Source organism: Cucurbita pepo, chromosome 3 (genome assembly GCF_057944985.1).
Source record: "Cucurbita pepo subsp. pepo isolate OVF chromosome 3, ASM5794498v1, whole genome shotgun sequence".
Taxonomy (NCBI): Eukaryota; Viridiplantae; Streptophyta; class Magnoliopsida; order Cucurbitales; family Cucurbitaceae; genus Cucurbita; species Cucurbita pepo.
This window is the reverse complement of record NC_141800.1, coordinates 3,804,462-3,819,219: the sequence shown is the minus strand read 5'-3', so window position 1 is coordinate 3,819,219 and position 14,758 is coordinate 3,804,462. Positions and strand designations below refer to the sequence as shown.

General features: G+C 37.2%; 3 protein-coding genes across 4 annotated transcripts; 2 read left to right on the top strand and 1 right to left on the bottom strand.

Annotated features, from left to right (window-relative positions):
• The first annotated feature begins 679 nt into the window (after nt 1-679).
• On the top strand, nt 680-4,889 carry LOC111790423 (sialyltransferase-like protein 1). Its single transcript, XM_023671309.2, has 11 exons — nt 680-962; nt 1,057-1,139; nt 1,670-1,756; nt 1,839-1,916; nt 1,996-2,087; nt 2,189-2,390; nt 3,052-3,142; nt 3,225-3,283; nt 3,509-3,657; nt 3,884-3,965; nt 4,046-4,889. The coding sequence occupies exons 1-11, from the start codon at nt 833-835 to the stop codon at nt 4,436-4,438; spliced, it is 1,446 nt and encodes a 481-aa protein (XP_023527077.2). The 5' UTR covers nt 680-832; the 3' UTR covers nt 4,439-4,889.
• Nucleotides 4,890-5,743: 854 nt separating this feature from the next.
• Nucleotides 5,744-7,758, top strand: LOC111790424 (pentatricopeptide repeat-containing protein At3g26630, chloroplastic). 2 transcript variants are annotated; one of them, XM_023671310.2, is made up of 2 exons: nt 5,744-6,021; nt 6,155-7,758. In XM_023671310.2, the coding sequence occupies exons 1-2, from the start codon at nt 5,981-5,983 to the stop codon at nt 7,482-7,484; spliced, it is 1,371 nt and encodes a 456-aa protein (XP_023527078.2). In that variant the 5' UTR covers nt 5,744-5,980; the 3' UTR covers nt 7,485-7,758. The 2 variants fall into 2 exon arrangements, with proteins under 2 accessions (XP_023527078.2, XP_023527079.2); XM_023671311.2 differs by having other exon boundaries at nt 6,124-7,758.
• Nucleotides 7,759-9,962: 2,204 nt separating this feature from the next.
• LOC111790422 (transcription factor ICE1) lies at nt 9,963-13,036 on the bottom strand. Its single transcript, XM_023671308.2, has 4 exons — nt 11,848-13,036; nt 11,479-11,724; nt 10,455-10,625; nt 9,963-10,273 (listed from the first exon to the last, which is right to left on the bottom strand). Exons 1-4 carry the CDS (start codon nt 12,955-12,957, stop codon nt 10,190-10,192), a joined length of 1,611 nt encoding a protein of 536 aa, XP_023527076.1. The 5' UTR covers nt 12,958-13,036; the 3' UTR covers nt 9,963-10,189.
• Between the last annotated feature and the right edge of the window lie 1,722 nt (nt 13,037-14,758).

The following is a 14,758-nucleotide window of genomic DNA, read 5'->3' as shown; positions in this document are numbered from 1 at the left end:
TAGGAGAATTTATGAATCCTCTTAACCTAAGAATATTTATTTATTTAAATTCAACCCAACCTAAGAAAGCTAATGACGAACTTGTAATACAAAATGCGAAATTTGGGGAATAGTGAGTTTATTGGGTCGTCAGGTCTCCTAAAATTAGTTGGGAATGTTGAGTTTGTAAGAGGCGAGTTCGTCGGGTCTCTACCTTTCTTTTAACACCTCTATGTGACATCCTATAGGTAAAACAACTCGTATATCATAATAAAGTTCAAAAGAAAAAGGTTTACAAAATAATCGACATTTTATCAGCTAATTTCAGCCAAACTTAACTCTTCGACAAAAAAAAAATAATAATAAAATAAAATAAAAAAAAAAAATAAAAAAAAAAAATAATAATAAATAAATATATATATATAGTAATAATAATAAATAATAATAATAAATAATAATAATAATAATAAAGTGTTCTACTGTTAAAAAGTATATTTATTTATTTATTTGCTAAATAAGTCTTCTCTACTCCTCCCATTCTTAATAGAAAAATTATCAAAGATGAGCAAAATTAATAGAAAAATTATCGTTCCTAGCAATGAAGTAATGAAAAATGAGCAAATATAGATAATTTAGATCAATTAAATCCAAAGAATTAGGATGAAAATAGGTTTTTTTTATTTTTTATTTCTTTTAATTACGGAGGGCTCGAACAGACGAACAGAGGGAAACTGAGAATTGATATAAAAACCCGATTCTTGAATTCCATACGGAGATCGGATTTGCAGAGTGATTCGCTTTCAGTCTCAGTGCCATTCATCCACTCTCTGGCATTCCAGAAATCTGGTCCTCGATGAGATCTCTCAAAGCTCCCTTCTCCAACAATGGTACCAGCGCCAGAAGGCTTACGCTTCTTCATCTTGTTTGCGCTGCTGCTCTCTTCTCTTTTCTTGTTTTTGTCATTCAATCCTCCTTCTTTGCAGGTTCCTCGTCCCACAGTTCCTTATGTCTCCCTTTACCATTCATCTCCTTCATCATTTCCTTCATGTTTTTCTCTTTTCTTCCTCAAATTCTCAGGTTATCAGCAGCCTATTGCAGATCTTAACAGGGAGGAGGTTCGGATTCTATCGGATTTCCAGTCCAGCGTTCAGCAATGCGTGGTTTGTATTTTTCTTAGCTTTACCTTAATTGCGTTCATACTCTGTTCCCTTTTTCGATTAAACATTTGCTGGAGGAGGGGAAAAGGCTCAGCCTATGTGATAATTTGAAATGTATTTGATTTCCTTTGATTAGTTCTGATTTCTAGATGAAGTGGATTTATTCATCTCAATGATATGGATTACGATGTTGTTTGTTGCATGTCCAATGCATCCTAATATTTCTAGGAGTTTAAAGAGAGCAGTATTTTCTAACCACTTTTTGGAGCATAGTTATTTGTGCCGTCTGATCTCCACTTTTAGTTATTTGAAGCCGCACATTTGAGATTTTCAATAACCTTGGGTATCAACCCAGTCATGACAAAGCTCACGGCCTACTGTTTCTACATATCCTGAAAATGTCTATTGTCTATTAGAAGACTGCATCTTAGTTGTTTTAATATTTTAAACCTATGCATGCATTGTGTATGTGGATTAGTTTCTGCAGGTTCATTAGCCTTTTGAACTTCTACTGATCATGAAATTGGGTACAGGCAAAGAGGGGGCTTGGACTCACTGCACATATTATTGACCACTGCAAGTTGGTTCTCAAGTTCCCAGAAGGCACAAATAGTACATGGGTCTCTCTCTCTCTCACATCTGTGTGTATGTGTGCACGTTGTTCTTCTTTGTTGCTGATTTTTTAATGCTCTGTGTTGGCAGTATAATGAGCAATTCAAGATTTATGAGCCTTTGGAGTATCCGTATGATGTGTGTGAGGCAATATTATTGTGGGAACAGGTTGGTAGTAGCCATCTTTAATTTGTGCATTCTCTTAAAGAGCATACATACCCATTCTAATGAATGTTGAGCAATACAGTATCGCAACATGACTACTGTCTTGACGAGAGAGTATTTGGATGCACGGCCTGATGGGTGGTTTGATTATGCTGCAAAGAGAATCGCCCAATTGTAGGGTTACTCTCCTTCAAGTTAATTTCATCTGGTAGATTTATTTGATCTAGAGACTGCAATTGTTTTTGGTGTAGTGAAATCTATTTACCTTTGTGTAGGGGAGCAGATAAATGTTACAATAGAACTCTTTGTGAGGAACACCTAAATTTGATCCTACCATCAAAACCTCCTTTTCACCCCAAGCAGTTTAAAACCTGTGCAGTTGTGGGAAACTCCGGAGATCTTCTAAAGACTGAGTTTGGTGAAGAAATTGATAGTCATGATGCTGTTATACGTGATAATGAGGCACCTGTAAATGAAGTAAGCAAGCTGTACTAGCCAATTCTTTCGATTACTTACTCAAGAATCTTTTCCGTCGTTTATTGATTTATTAAACGCCTTATTCAGGTTAGTTAGAGTCTTTTACTCAGTAGTTTGTCCTGTAAATAGTAATTTAATAACTCTTGCTGTTGTCATTTTTTCCTTGTGCATTTGTTTTGTCTCAAGTATCTAATTTCCTTTTAGATATAAAGTGTTCTTGAATGCCTACAAATAAATTCAGTATCAATGGTTGTTTCCCTTTCCATTTTCCCAAGTTATCCCCAGCTGATTTATGTCTCATAGAAACCATACTCATCAAGAGATCATTGAAAAAACCAAAATGTCCTTGTTAAAAAAAGATTGAGTTGTGAACTCGTAGATTAGAAGAAGATCTCTGCAGCATGCAATTTTGGACTTTTGCCATCTTCATTCAAATTGTGGAAAATGGATAGTATCAGGAACTTCAATAGGGAGACTTTCTGATGCTGAAAGTTGAATCTGAATCCTTGTGGTCTGTAACACCTAGGGAACTCTGGTTTATTGTCTTTGAACATTAAATTTAATGCTTCACATTTTGTGATGTTTTGTGACATTGATTTATTACATCAAGTACTCCAGAAGATATTTAGACCCTCATGTTGACCCATATGATCCCCTGTAGAAATATGCCAAATATGTTGGCCTGAAGAGGGATTTTCGTCTTGTTGTAAGAGGTGCTGCTGGCAATATGATTGCAATTCTAAATGGGTCTGGTAAGGTGTCTTATTTCTGTTGTTAAATATTAACTGGACTCTGTTTAAGATGTCAGGTCTGAGAATTTCTTTCTTTCTTCAGATGATGAAGTACTTGTTATAAAGAGCGTGATTCACAGAGATTTTAATGCAATGATTAAGGTAAAAGCTACTTCATATTCTCATGTGGCAAATTTTCTTATTACTGTACAGTAGCGCTGAAAGGCGAGGAAATTTAAAAATGGTATGAGGCTAGGAGATGATCTAGTTTGGAACTGTAACAATTTTACTGAAAGGGAAAGGCTTGGAATTGGCGATTGTTTCCCTTTCTGTATGCTTTGTAAACTTATTACCATTTGTAAAAGATTTGTATGTTTTAATTTGCAGCTTATTCCAAATCCAGTTTATCTCTTCCAAGGTATTGTTCTACGTAGAGGTGCCAAGGGAACTGGAATGAAATCTATTGAATTAGCTCTTTCGATGTGTGATATTGTTGACATATATGGTTTCACTGTTGACCCTGGCTACACTGAATGGTAAGTGTAACTTGCTGTAGCACTCAGTTAAATTGGCCTTAAGTCATTTTTTTAGCTTATTTGCGCGTTAAAGGAGTAAGAAACTTGGTTGTTTGGAACTTTTATGGCTTCATTGATTACCACACGCATCAAATGCGACTCCGTTGTCACCAACTTCTGTTTATCTTTTATCTCACCGTCATCGTCGCTTACTTGCAGCTGGTCTCTTGTGTTTTCTCTGTTCCAGGACAAGGTACTTCTCCACACCCAGGAAAGGCCATAATCCACTTCAAGGAAGGGCATACTACCAGCTATTAGAGTGTCTTGGTGTAAGTTTTTGTCCCCCCCCCCCCCAAAAAAAAAAGGCGTAATCCATGCCTTGATACTCATATGGCTTAGGACTTTTCAGGTTATAAGGATACACTCTCCCATGAGATCTAAGAGGAAGCAAGATTGGTCTGATGTTCCAGATCGAAAAACGATTAGGAGGGCTCACACTGCAGCCTTGAGCTTGAAGAAGAGTCGATCAGGTCAAGCGGGTGATTTGGGACAGTTTGGCAGCTGTAAAGTGTGGGGCAATGTAGACCCTGGGACCGAAGGTCCTATCTCAGGATCCCCCGATATGAGCGATACAAGGAAACACTCCGGTTATAGTAAGTGGGAACTTACACCCTTCAACAGTTTGAGAAAAGAAGCACAAGATCATTATAAGCAGATGGAAGGGGTCTCCCTGTACAAAATGGACGGCAATAAGCTGGATGATCTTGTTTGTGTGAGACATTCTTTCGATTCTAGCGCATAACAACGTTCTCGACGATATCCTATGCACCAATACCTTCTTTCCAATTAGAATTCACCCATTCAACATGTCTGAACTGGCTCTCCTTGCTAATTGTATTATGGTACACACCGTGGCTAGGCACAAGCAATAGAGGCATCACTGAAACCCCATTCCTTTCCGAGAGAGGGCGGTCGAGACATCGTGTGCCATTGACAAAAGATGATTTATCCTACTACTTGGGTCTCCATGCCTGGACTTCAGAGGTCTGTGGATTGACAAAATTAGGTTGTGATACAATGTTTAGTAGGATGTTAGCAAGTACGAAAATTGAATCACTTTATTCTTTGGCTTTGTTCCTATGTAGGTTGTAAAGCTTGTATTTTATCCTCTCAAACAAAAGTGTATCATTAGTTGTTTTCGCCATTATTTGTAAACACTCTCAAGGTAAAAACGTCCATTTTCTTTTTCTTTACGAGGACTTATATCTTAATCAATTAAACTATATTCAGACTAGCTTCTACTCGTTCAAATCTCAAACCCACCACCTTCACTTCCATTTAAATAGTTGCCTAAGACACTTGGGTGGTTTAGTGCACTTTTTCTCTTGTAGTTGATTTTGGATGAAAATCGTTAATATTTTGGAACCGTTTTTAAGAGTATTTCAAAAGTACTCGTGACTATTCAAAAGTTTTATTAATATCCGTGATTTTTTTAAAAACTCCAAAAACATATTTACACTTTTTTTTTTTTTTTTATAAACTTTGAAAACACCTCTAAACTTTTTTTTAAAAAAGTTTAAGATACCCTTACTACTAGTTTAAGATATCGTTACTACGAGTACTACTTTTAAAACATAATCAAGAAAACATATTCAAGAACTTTTAAAAGTACATTAAAAAATATACTTTTAAAACATACATTAAAAAATTTAGAGATAGTCTATGAGATATGGATAAAGTATAGATAGACGATTTTAAGGTTAACTTTTAATAGTAACATTAATAAATGTAGAGATAATTTATGAGTATGAATAAAGTATGGATAGATGATTTTAAGATACTAATGCTACTTTTAAAATTTTACCGGTATAGTTTTGAATATATGTATATATATATTTTTATTATTATTTTTTTTTTAAATTGAAAGATAGTAATGAGTAATTTAAATATACTATAAAATTATTTTTAAAATAATTAATGGTTTAAAATTATTTTTAAAATAAAATACTAAACACTTTTCATAAGTATTTTTTAGATTTTAGATTTTTTTTTAAGTTTTAAAATAAACTTTTATATTTTTTAAAATTAGCATTCATAAAAGCGACGCCGAAGAGAAAAGCTCAGAAGAATTTAGCCCACACAAATGGGTGAATATCGGTATGATCTGCAGCCGATAACAGTTCTTGGCTCATCAATCGGAACTACAAATTTCATCTCTTTAATGGCTCATCCATGGTGAATTGAATCCTTCTCTCTTGATTCAGAATCTCAAGTCTCCATTATTCCGGCACTCATTCCCCTTGGATTACGATTTTCTAAGAAAATCCGATTCAGAAATGTCCAAATGCTGCGATTGCAGAGCCTCTCCTGTCTCTCTAGCTTCAGGTTTGGGAATGTTTAATTTCGCAATTTCTTGATTGCTTCTTTGTATCCTGTGGAGTACTAGGAATTTGTTCTTCTTCTTCCTCCTCCTCCTCCTCCTTGCAGAATGTGTACTGAATCTGGATTCTTGAACTAGCTGTATAATGGTTCCATGTCTTTCATCTACGCATGACGTTTTTGCGACCACGAATTTACTCCTGAGCTCAAGAGGTAACATCGGAGCGAAGAAGGCTCTCTTCTTACTTCAGAACTGCAAGAACTTCAAACACCTCAGGCAAATCCATGCCAAGATCATTCGTAGTGCCATTTCTAACGATCAATTACTTACTAGGAAACTGATTCATCTCTACTCTTCCCATGGAAGAATAGCGTATGCGATTTTTCTATTTCATCAAATTCAGAATCCTTGCACGTTTACTTGGAATCTGATAATCAGAGCCAACACTATCAACGGCCTCTCTGAACAAGCCCTAATGTTGTACAAGAACATGGTATGTCAAGGAATTGCAGCCGATAAGTTTACATTTCCATTTGTCATCAAAGCTTGTACGACTTCCTTTGCCATTGACATTGGAAGAGTGATTCATGCGTCTTTAATCAAATACGGATTTTCAGGGGATACATTTGTGCAGAACAATCTGATTGATTTTTACTTCAAGTGTGGACATAAACGTTGTGCACTGAAGGTGTTCGAGAAAATGCGTGTTTGCAATGTGGTGTCATGGACGACCATGATATCAGGGCTGGTCTCTTGTGGTGATGTACAGGCAGCGAGAAGGATTTTCGATGAGATGCCATGTAAAAACGTTGTTTCATGGACAGCAATGATCAATGGATATATTAGGAATCAAAATCCTGAAGAAGCTCTTGAACTATTCAAGAGAATGCAGGCTGAGAACATTTGCCCAAATGAGTATACGATGGTGAGCTTGATCAAAGCATGTACTGAAATGGGAATCCTAAGTCTTGGTCAAGGGATTCATGACTATGCCATCAACAATGGTTTCGAAATCGGTGTTTATCTCGGGACAGCTCTGATTGACATGTACAGCAAATGTGGTAGTATAAAGGACGCAATAGAAGTTTTCAAGACGATGCCCGGAAAAAGCTTGCCGACATGGAACTCGATGATCACTAGCTTAGGGGTACATGGATTGGGGCAGGAAGCTCTCAATCTTTTCAGTGAGATGGAAAGGGTAAATGTGAAGCCTGATGCAATCACTTTCGTGGGCGTTTTATGTGCTTGTGTACATATGAAGAATGTAGAGGCAGGCTGTGCTTACTTCAAACGAATGGCACAACATTATGGTATTGCACCAATTCCTGAGCATTACAAGTGCATGGCTGAGCTATATGCTCGGGACGAAGCCTTCGAATCAACAAAAGCGATGTCGATGGAACCCGATTCGGGTTCCTTGGCTTTACTCGGGGTGATCGAGAACGCCGATGGTACTGATAAGGAGTAGAGAAATATGCAAATGCAGGAGGGAGGTCGCAAGCTTGGCCAGCGGCAGCCAGCCCTTCTCTTTGTTTTGATACCAGAGCTAAGCAGGTGCGCATCTTGTGTTGAATATTTTGAGCTTACTACTTGCTTTTGACTGTCATTTCAATATGTATACCCTGTTGATTTTTATGAATTTCAAATTGTTTATAGCAAAATCAGTGTAATTGCCTGGAATTCCCTCGTCTACCATTTTCTCTTCAGTTTGAAGGTCTTTACATAGTTAAAAGTTTGGCTGATTTGTGTCTAGTTCTTGAGTAAAGCTCCTTTGGTGGAAACATTAGTAACCTCTTAAGGACCTCTCTTTGGTTAAAACCGGAACTCCCCATTGTGCCCGATATACGAAGTTTAGATTCGAAAACCAACTCGACCAACTCATCCTACTTATTAACTCGTCCCGTTTCTCTCTCCTACATCAATTCTCGAGCTTCTCAACTCACTCGTTTCTTTTTATCAATCTTCTCGCTTCCTTTATTTCCTTCTCTTTCTTTCTTATTGCTCTTTTACCTCCTAAAATAGTTCTGAAATGTAAGTTTGATATATTTTAAAAACAAAGAACAAAGTTAAAAGGTTTTTTTTTTTTTTTTTTTTTTTTTTTTTGTTGTAATTTATCAAAAAATAAAATAAAATAATAAACCGACCAAATTTTACCAAAGTAGTTAATAGCGACCACCCAAACTGCAGCTAAACTCCTGAAATAAGCACAACGTTTGTTTCCATCAACCCTCTTTACAATTAGAGCAACAAACCATGTGTTAGGCCTAGCCCAAAAGTATTTCGGCCCAGGTTGAAAATAAGTTCATTATTGGGCCTAGCTCAAAAGTATTTTTGGCCCAGGTTGAAAATAAGTTCGTTGTTGGGTCTAGCCCAAAAGTGTTTCGGCCCAGGTTGAAAATAAGTTCATTATTGGGCCTAGCTCAAAAGTATTTTTGGCCCAGGTTGAAAATAAGTTCGTTGTTGGGTCTAGCCCAAAAGTGTTTCGGCCCAGGTTGAAAATAAGTTCATTATTGGGCCTAGCTCAAAAGTATTTTTGGCCCAGGTTGAAAATAAGTTCGTTGTTGGGCCTAGCCCAAAAGTGTTTCGGCCCAGGTTGAAAATAAGTTCATTATTGGGCCTAGCTCAAAAGTATTTTGGCCCAGGTTGAAAATAAGTTCATTGTTGGGCCTAGCTCAAAAGTATTTTTGGCCCAGGTTGAAAATAAGTTCATTATTGGGCCTAGCTCAAAAGTATTCCGGCCCATGTTTATCAAACCGTAGCTCTACCTTATATTTTGTTTGAAAATAAGTTGTAAGGCTTCCATTTCAATCTCAGTGAATCATTATTTGTAAGACTCTGAGCTATGAAATGTTCATTTACTGATTTAGCTACTTATGATTAATCACGACACATCGTCTAATGAGTCATATTGCATAAGTAAACGACTATATATATTGAATAATACTTTTACTATAGTAAATATATATAGAGGTCTATTGCCTTCTACGAGGGACAGAACCTAGTTTTAGTAGGACCGACCTTCGATCCAATTCAAATTAACCTATTCCGTTAAGTTGTAATCGGTGGGGTGGGACACCGCCAAATTTGGCAGTGTATGTAGAGAGCAAAAATATCTTAGGAAATTCAGAAAGGAAGGAAGAGGAAGCAAAGGAATCTTATCCAGAGGAACAGGCTCTAATGTATCTTACACTGTTCTGTATAAATGGGTAATCAGGCACTAGCTGATTCTCTTAAATCTCAAGCTTACTAAACACCATCACTTCCATTGTCAATTCCCCTTCTTAATCTCGTATGGCTCTCTCTCTCGGGTCACTTGGAACGCAAAGCAATCGCCTCGGTCGCCTACAACATATAGGTGGTCGATTATAATTTTGCTTATCTTATAAGTCATTTTTTCTTATCAGCTTCTCTTTCGTAAATCACTCATATATCGATAGAGGTATTCATTTAATTCGCAGGATTGAGATTCTGTGGAAACCCGTCCCATATGGGGAATGAGAGAGAGAGTGGAGAGAGATTTCTATGTATTAGCTACATTGTTGTTATTTGGAGTGTATTTTCAAGCTCATAGTTAGGCCATATCATTTTCACAATTCTAAACCCTTAAATGTAATTAAAAATTTTGGTTCACAAATTTTTATAGTTCAACACAACCAACCACCCAATTCAATCCTACTCTACTTTTAAAATTTTAAAAATATTTAACGGTCAATCATTCAATCACCAGCTCAAAATTACGAGTTGACCCAAAAGAGTTTTTCAACCCGACTCAACCTATATACACTCCTAACTAACTCCTAACTAAATCGTATATATGTTTCTTCAAATTGAATTATGTTTAGGTTTCTCTCATACATCTAAAAAGCACAAAATTATTGGAGGAAGGCTGTTGAGTTCATCATGGAGATGTTAGAGCAGTGAAAAATTTTCAAATGGGAGAAAGATCAAGAAGGAAACTACGTTCAGAAGAAAATCATATTCCAAAAGAACTCAACCAAATGAGGTTGGTTGATCATGCAGTGTGTTCTAAAAGCAAAATAAAATATAGTAGCTGTGGATGATGGGAACGCACCCGCCTTCATGAATAAGACGGAGCTAACTGTGTTTGCATTTACAGAACTTGTAGAAGCATAAAAACATCACTGCAATGGCTGCATTTCAGAACAGCTTCACTTAAGCAACACCATGTAAACCAGCTGAATCCAACAGCACTGCTTTAATTTGCTCGGGTGAGATCTCCTCGCCTTCCTTGGATTGCTGAAACGAGTCAAAACAACAGTGAATCTTTCGGATATATAAATACGAACATGGAAGAATTCGAACCAAAACGACAGAAATGGCGTGTTCCATGAGCAGATATGCATATATATCAAACCATACCAGATTGAGGAATTCGATGGGGCGAGACGAAAAAAGGAAAAAGGAAAACAGATCGAACCTCGGCGCGAAACACGTCTAAAGCAAATCCATTGAAACAGCTTATCACAGCTTGTTGGATGTCCAAGCCAAGGTTGTCCAGAGCCTTCATGGTTGATAGCAAGAGACCTGGCTTGCGAGAACAAAACATGTGAATATTGACAGCTCTACCTTCTCTGGCTCGGACTTCAACCTGTTATATATGAACGATACCAATACCGATACCGATACCGATCACGATTTGAAGCAGAACTTCATAAGAAAATGCATACAAATCCGATAAATGTTCGAAAACGAAACCAAGTTAGTTGCAGAAAATGAATGTAAATCATGGTTAAGTTTCATATTCATCGGTATCCTGTTGATCTGACTTCCTTAGACAGAAGTAAGATGAAAGGGATTCATCTCCTACAGTTGATCATATTTTCTGAAGCTGAAAGAGACTGACACTCACATGATACAGCTAGTTTAAGAAACTACAGACAGTACACCATTGAAAGTGTGTTTGGTAGGACTCTTCAGAGTAACCTTGTACACATGTAGCACGTGTAACCGCTCAAGCCCATCACTAGCAAATATTGTCCTCTTTGGGCGTTCCCTTTTGGACTTCCCCTCAAGGTTTTAAAACATGTCTTCTAGGGAGAGGTTTCCATAGCCTTATAAAAGAATGTTTCGTTCCTCTCTCTCACCGATGTGGGATCTCACAACCCAATAAGCTTGTGCTGTTACAATGTCCCGTCCCACACAAGTATCAGATAGATCATTGGATCTCATTATTTGGGGGACGTCCTATTGATTCATTTGACTAAAATTACGCTTCAGACCTAACCCATTCGATCAAGGAGAATTTAGTTCATGCAATGATAGCTTCTACATTCAAGCAAGCTTAAAATTACTAAGCAATCATTTAAATCACTAATATAAGAAAGAACTGCAATGCCCTTAGCTCTTCCGAACCCAATTTATTAGCTCTAACTGCATATAGATATAAAGCACAAAAATACCACCAAAGCTATAAGAAGCAAAGGGGGAAAATCGATAGTTACCCTGGCAGGCTGAGCTTTGGGGCTTGACATGGAGCTTGGACACAGCTCTTCTTTGACACGACAGGGAAGATTCGGCAGCGTCGGTATCGGCAGCGTCGGCGTCAAAGGGTGAATGCTTGCAGGAGGCTGCAACGAAGAACCAGGAGGAGGAGGAGTCGACTCAAGTTCATTATGGAGTTCATTTATCTTTTGAAGAAGCTCCTTCAGGTAATCAATGGCATCTCCAAGGATTGAAGCTCTATCCATCTGTTACACTTAACAGTTACAAATTCGATGCAATTATGCCAGAAATCCAAATGATTCAGAGCCATAAAAAACTAAGAACATTTATTCTATCTTGAAATCGAGAGCAAGAGCCAGAATCCGTACCTTGCTGATTTTGGGTACGACGGACCTAAGCATGTAAAGTCTATCATTCAGCTTCTTTCTCCGCCGTCGCTCCGCCATGAGATTTTTCGCCGGCATCCCCTTCCTCTTCCCCTTCTGGTTTCCGTCAGTTACAGTGGTGTTGGCATTGGAATTGCTTCCGGAGTTTTTAGCATTAACATTGTCCTCTAGCTTATTATACTCATTGGCTTCATCGGAATCGTAATTCAAGCGAGAAATATCCAGGCTGTCGTCCTCAATGTCCTCGTCGCTGTTCTTCATCAGCCTCTCCATATTCGGCATCCACATTGAGCCGTCTCCAAATTTAGAACCCGAAACCTCCAAATTCTCTAGTTTATCAACTCCGGAAGAGCCAACTCGATGCGCCGCCCGCTTCTGGAACAGCGTCGGCTGTGTGCCGCCGACCTGAGGGAACGATTCAGGAGGTCTCAAAGCCTTTGACCTATTCTGAAACAGAGCATTCCCGCAACCATCGAAGCTCTCGAAGGCATCCGTCGGATTAAATCCAGCGCCGAATGCCGGAGGGTTATCAGCGACCGGAAACTCCGCGTTGTTTAAGCTTAGTTCCTGATTACCGATTTGAGGAAGAGAAGAAATGCCGTTGAATCCCATCATACCTGAGGAATTCGAAACTTGGTTCCCCTGGTAAGAACCAAGCAGGCCATTCTCACCGCCCAAATCGAAGCCGTTTTCAAAATTACTGCTACAAGCAACGTTAAAAAGAGAAGGGAAACAGGATTTCTGAGGAGGCAACATCGATTGGGAATGTGAAGGATCCATAGCAAAAGCCTGTGATGCAGAACAGGCAGAGGAAGAATCTATGGGGCGTAAGAGCAAGTTATCCGGCGGATTGGAGTTGAAAGGAAGGTCTCGAACATCGGGGTGCGAAGAGAGGGAATGAAAATCTTGGTTGGAAGGATTCAAAGGAGTAGTAGAGTTCATGTACCAGTCCGATTGGAGCATGGATTTGAAGGAGGAAGCGGAGCCAGCAACAGCGATGTCATCGTTGTTGTGGTTGTTGGTTCTATTCCAAGAAGCGCCGTCGTGATGGTCGCCGTCAAGCCAAAGGATTCCGGTGGATTTCGGTAGCATTTGGGCGGAGAGAGTTGCAGAGCAGAGGAGAGGAGAGAAAATGGTGAAGGAAGGGAAAAGGCTTTTGAGAGTGAGAGATGGAGAGACGAAATGAACACAAATATATACTAAAACTTTGAAGGTTACGTTTTAGCGCAAAAAGAGTAGACCGCCAATGTGTGGTTCTCTCTCTCTCCCAATTTTCCTCTTCACAATTAAAATTCAACACAAAATGGCAAACCATCCCGATCGACATCGCGGTGTCGAGCATTTCGGTCGATGTGAGCTCTCAGAGAAGATCATACTATTGTCCCGAAGTAACATATATTTGTTGAGCAACGCCCTTCCACTCGGCTTTGTTGGACCACTGAAGTCGACCTTCATCCCTGCTTGACAAGCTAAAGAGAAACTGATCTCAAAGCAGCTCAACTCGACCGTTCTTCAATCTATACACTAACTGAAATATCGAAGCACGTTGGACAAAACATCATGCCAGTATAAATATCTTTGTGAGACCCCATGTCGGGAACAAAACATTCCTTATATGGGTATGGAAACCTCTTTCTAGTTGATGCGTTTTAAAATCGTGAGGCTGACGGTGATACGTAACTGGTCAAAGCGGGACTTTAGATGTTACAAATTGTATAAGAGCCAAACAGAGCATTTTTATATGGGTGTGGAAACTTTTCCTTAGTAGACGAGTTTTAAAATTGTGAGACTAACGGTAATGGGTCAAAACAGACAATATCTTTCGAAGCTTACCACTCAGCTAACTGAGCTAGCTGATCGAATATCTCAACTAGGATATTATGTAACTTAATTTATGTATATGTTGATCTATTTACGTCTTTAATGAAAAAACTTAACATTATCTAGATTTGTTATTAATGCAATTCATATGGTTATTTGAAGAAGTGAAAATGAATTTTTTTATAATTGGATTAGATTTTTTTTTTTAATATATTTATTTGAAAAAGTCGAACGTGATGCTTAATTGTCAGTTATGTCTTATATGAAGAAAAACGTTCATTGAACACAAAATTTGTGTGATTTAAAATGTCGCGAGATAATCGTTTTCCTGTTTTTCACATACATGTATCTGTAACTGTTCTACGCGTTTTTCTTAATTTAATCATCAAAAAGATGAAAACGACAATTTAAGATAACCGTTCCGTTGTTTTTATCTTTCGTATGAGTATGATATTTTTCTTTACCAATTTGGACGTATTAGCATGAATAATTTTTTTCAATTAAGTTAATTTCAAAATATCTTATCTCTTAAAATTGTAATTTAATGTTATAAAAGCAATGTTAATATTAATTTTGAATTTATTTTAAACTTACCCGAATTTAATGTTACCATCTTAGTCTAAATATCTCGTATAAATAAAGATAGCATCCCGAATTATCTATAAAAAAATGAATGAATAAAATATAGAAAAACTTGTAAATATTAGTAAAATATAGATTTATTTATAAATTTAATCTTACTTTTATATATAACATAATTTTTAAAAAAAATTAATTTGATGATAAAATCATATAAATTTATAATTTTATGTTCATCCGACCCTTAAATTATATATGATTTTTTAAATTTTAAAAATTTAGAGATTTATCAGATTATTTAATAACTTCAAATACATTAAAAAATTTATCAACACAATTTTTTTTTTTTTTTTTTTGAAATTTATAAACAGGAAGAGAATATAATATATATATATATATATATATATATATATATATATAATTTTTTTTTTATTATACCACTTGTCACAATCGCACTGCAGCAGACACGTGATTGTGCGCACTCACTTTTCAA

What these genes read in the sequence shown, in the direction of transcription:
- LOC111790423 (XM_023671309.2), top strand. Translation starts at nt 833, where the DNA reads ATGAGATCTCTCAAAGCTCCCTTCTCCAACAATGGTACCAGCGCCAGA. An exon ending in GCAAAGAGAATCGCCCAATT is followed by an intron (nt 2,088 to 2,188) that starts GTAGGGTTACTC and finishes ACCTTTGTGTAG; the next exon opens with GGGAGCAGATAAATGTTACA. An exon ending in AGCTATTAGAGTGTCTTGGT is followed by an intron (nt 3,966 to 4,045) that starts GTAAGTTTTTGT and finishes AGGACTTTTCAG; the next exon opens with GTTATAAGGATACACTCTCC.
- LOC111790424 (XM_023671310.2), top strand. Translation starts at nt 5,981, where the DNA reads ATGCTGCGATTGCAGAGCCTCTCCTGTCTCTCTAGCTTCAG. An exon ending in TCCTGTCTCTCTAGCTTCAG is followed by an intron (nt 6,022 to 6,154) that starts GTTTGGGAATGT and finishes TTCTTGAACTAG; the next exon opens with CTGTATAATGGTTCCATGTC.
- LOC111790422 (XM_023671308.2), bottom strand. Translation starts at nt 12,957, where the DNA reads ATGCTACCGAAATCCACCGGAATCCTTTGGCTTGACGGCGACCATCAC. An exon ending in TCGTACCCAAAATCAGCAAG is followed by an intron (nt 11,725 to 11,847) that starts GTACGGATTCTG and finishes TAAGTGTAACAG; the next exon opens with ATGGATAGAGCTTCAATCCT. An exon ending in TAGACGTGTTTCGCGCCGAG is followed by an intron (nt 10,274 to 10,454) that starts GTTCGATCTGTT and finishes GACTCGTTTCAG; the next exon opens with CAATCCAAGGAAGGCGAGGA.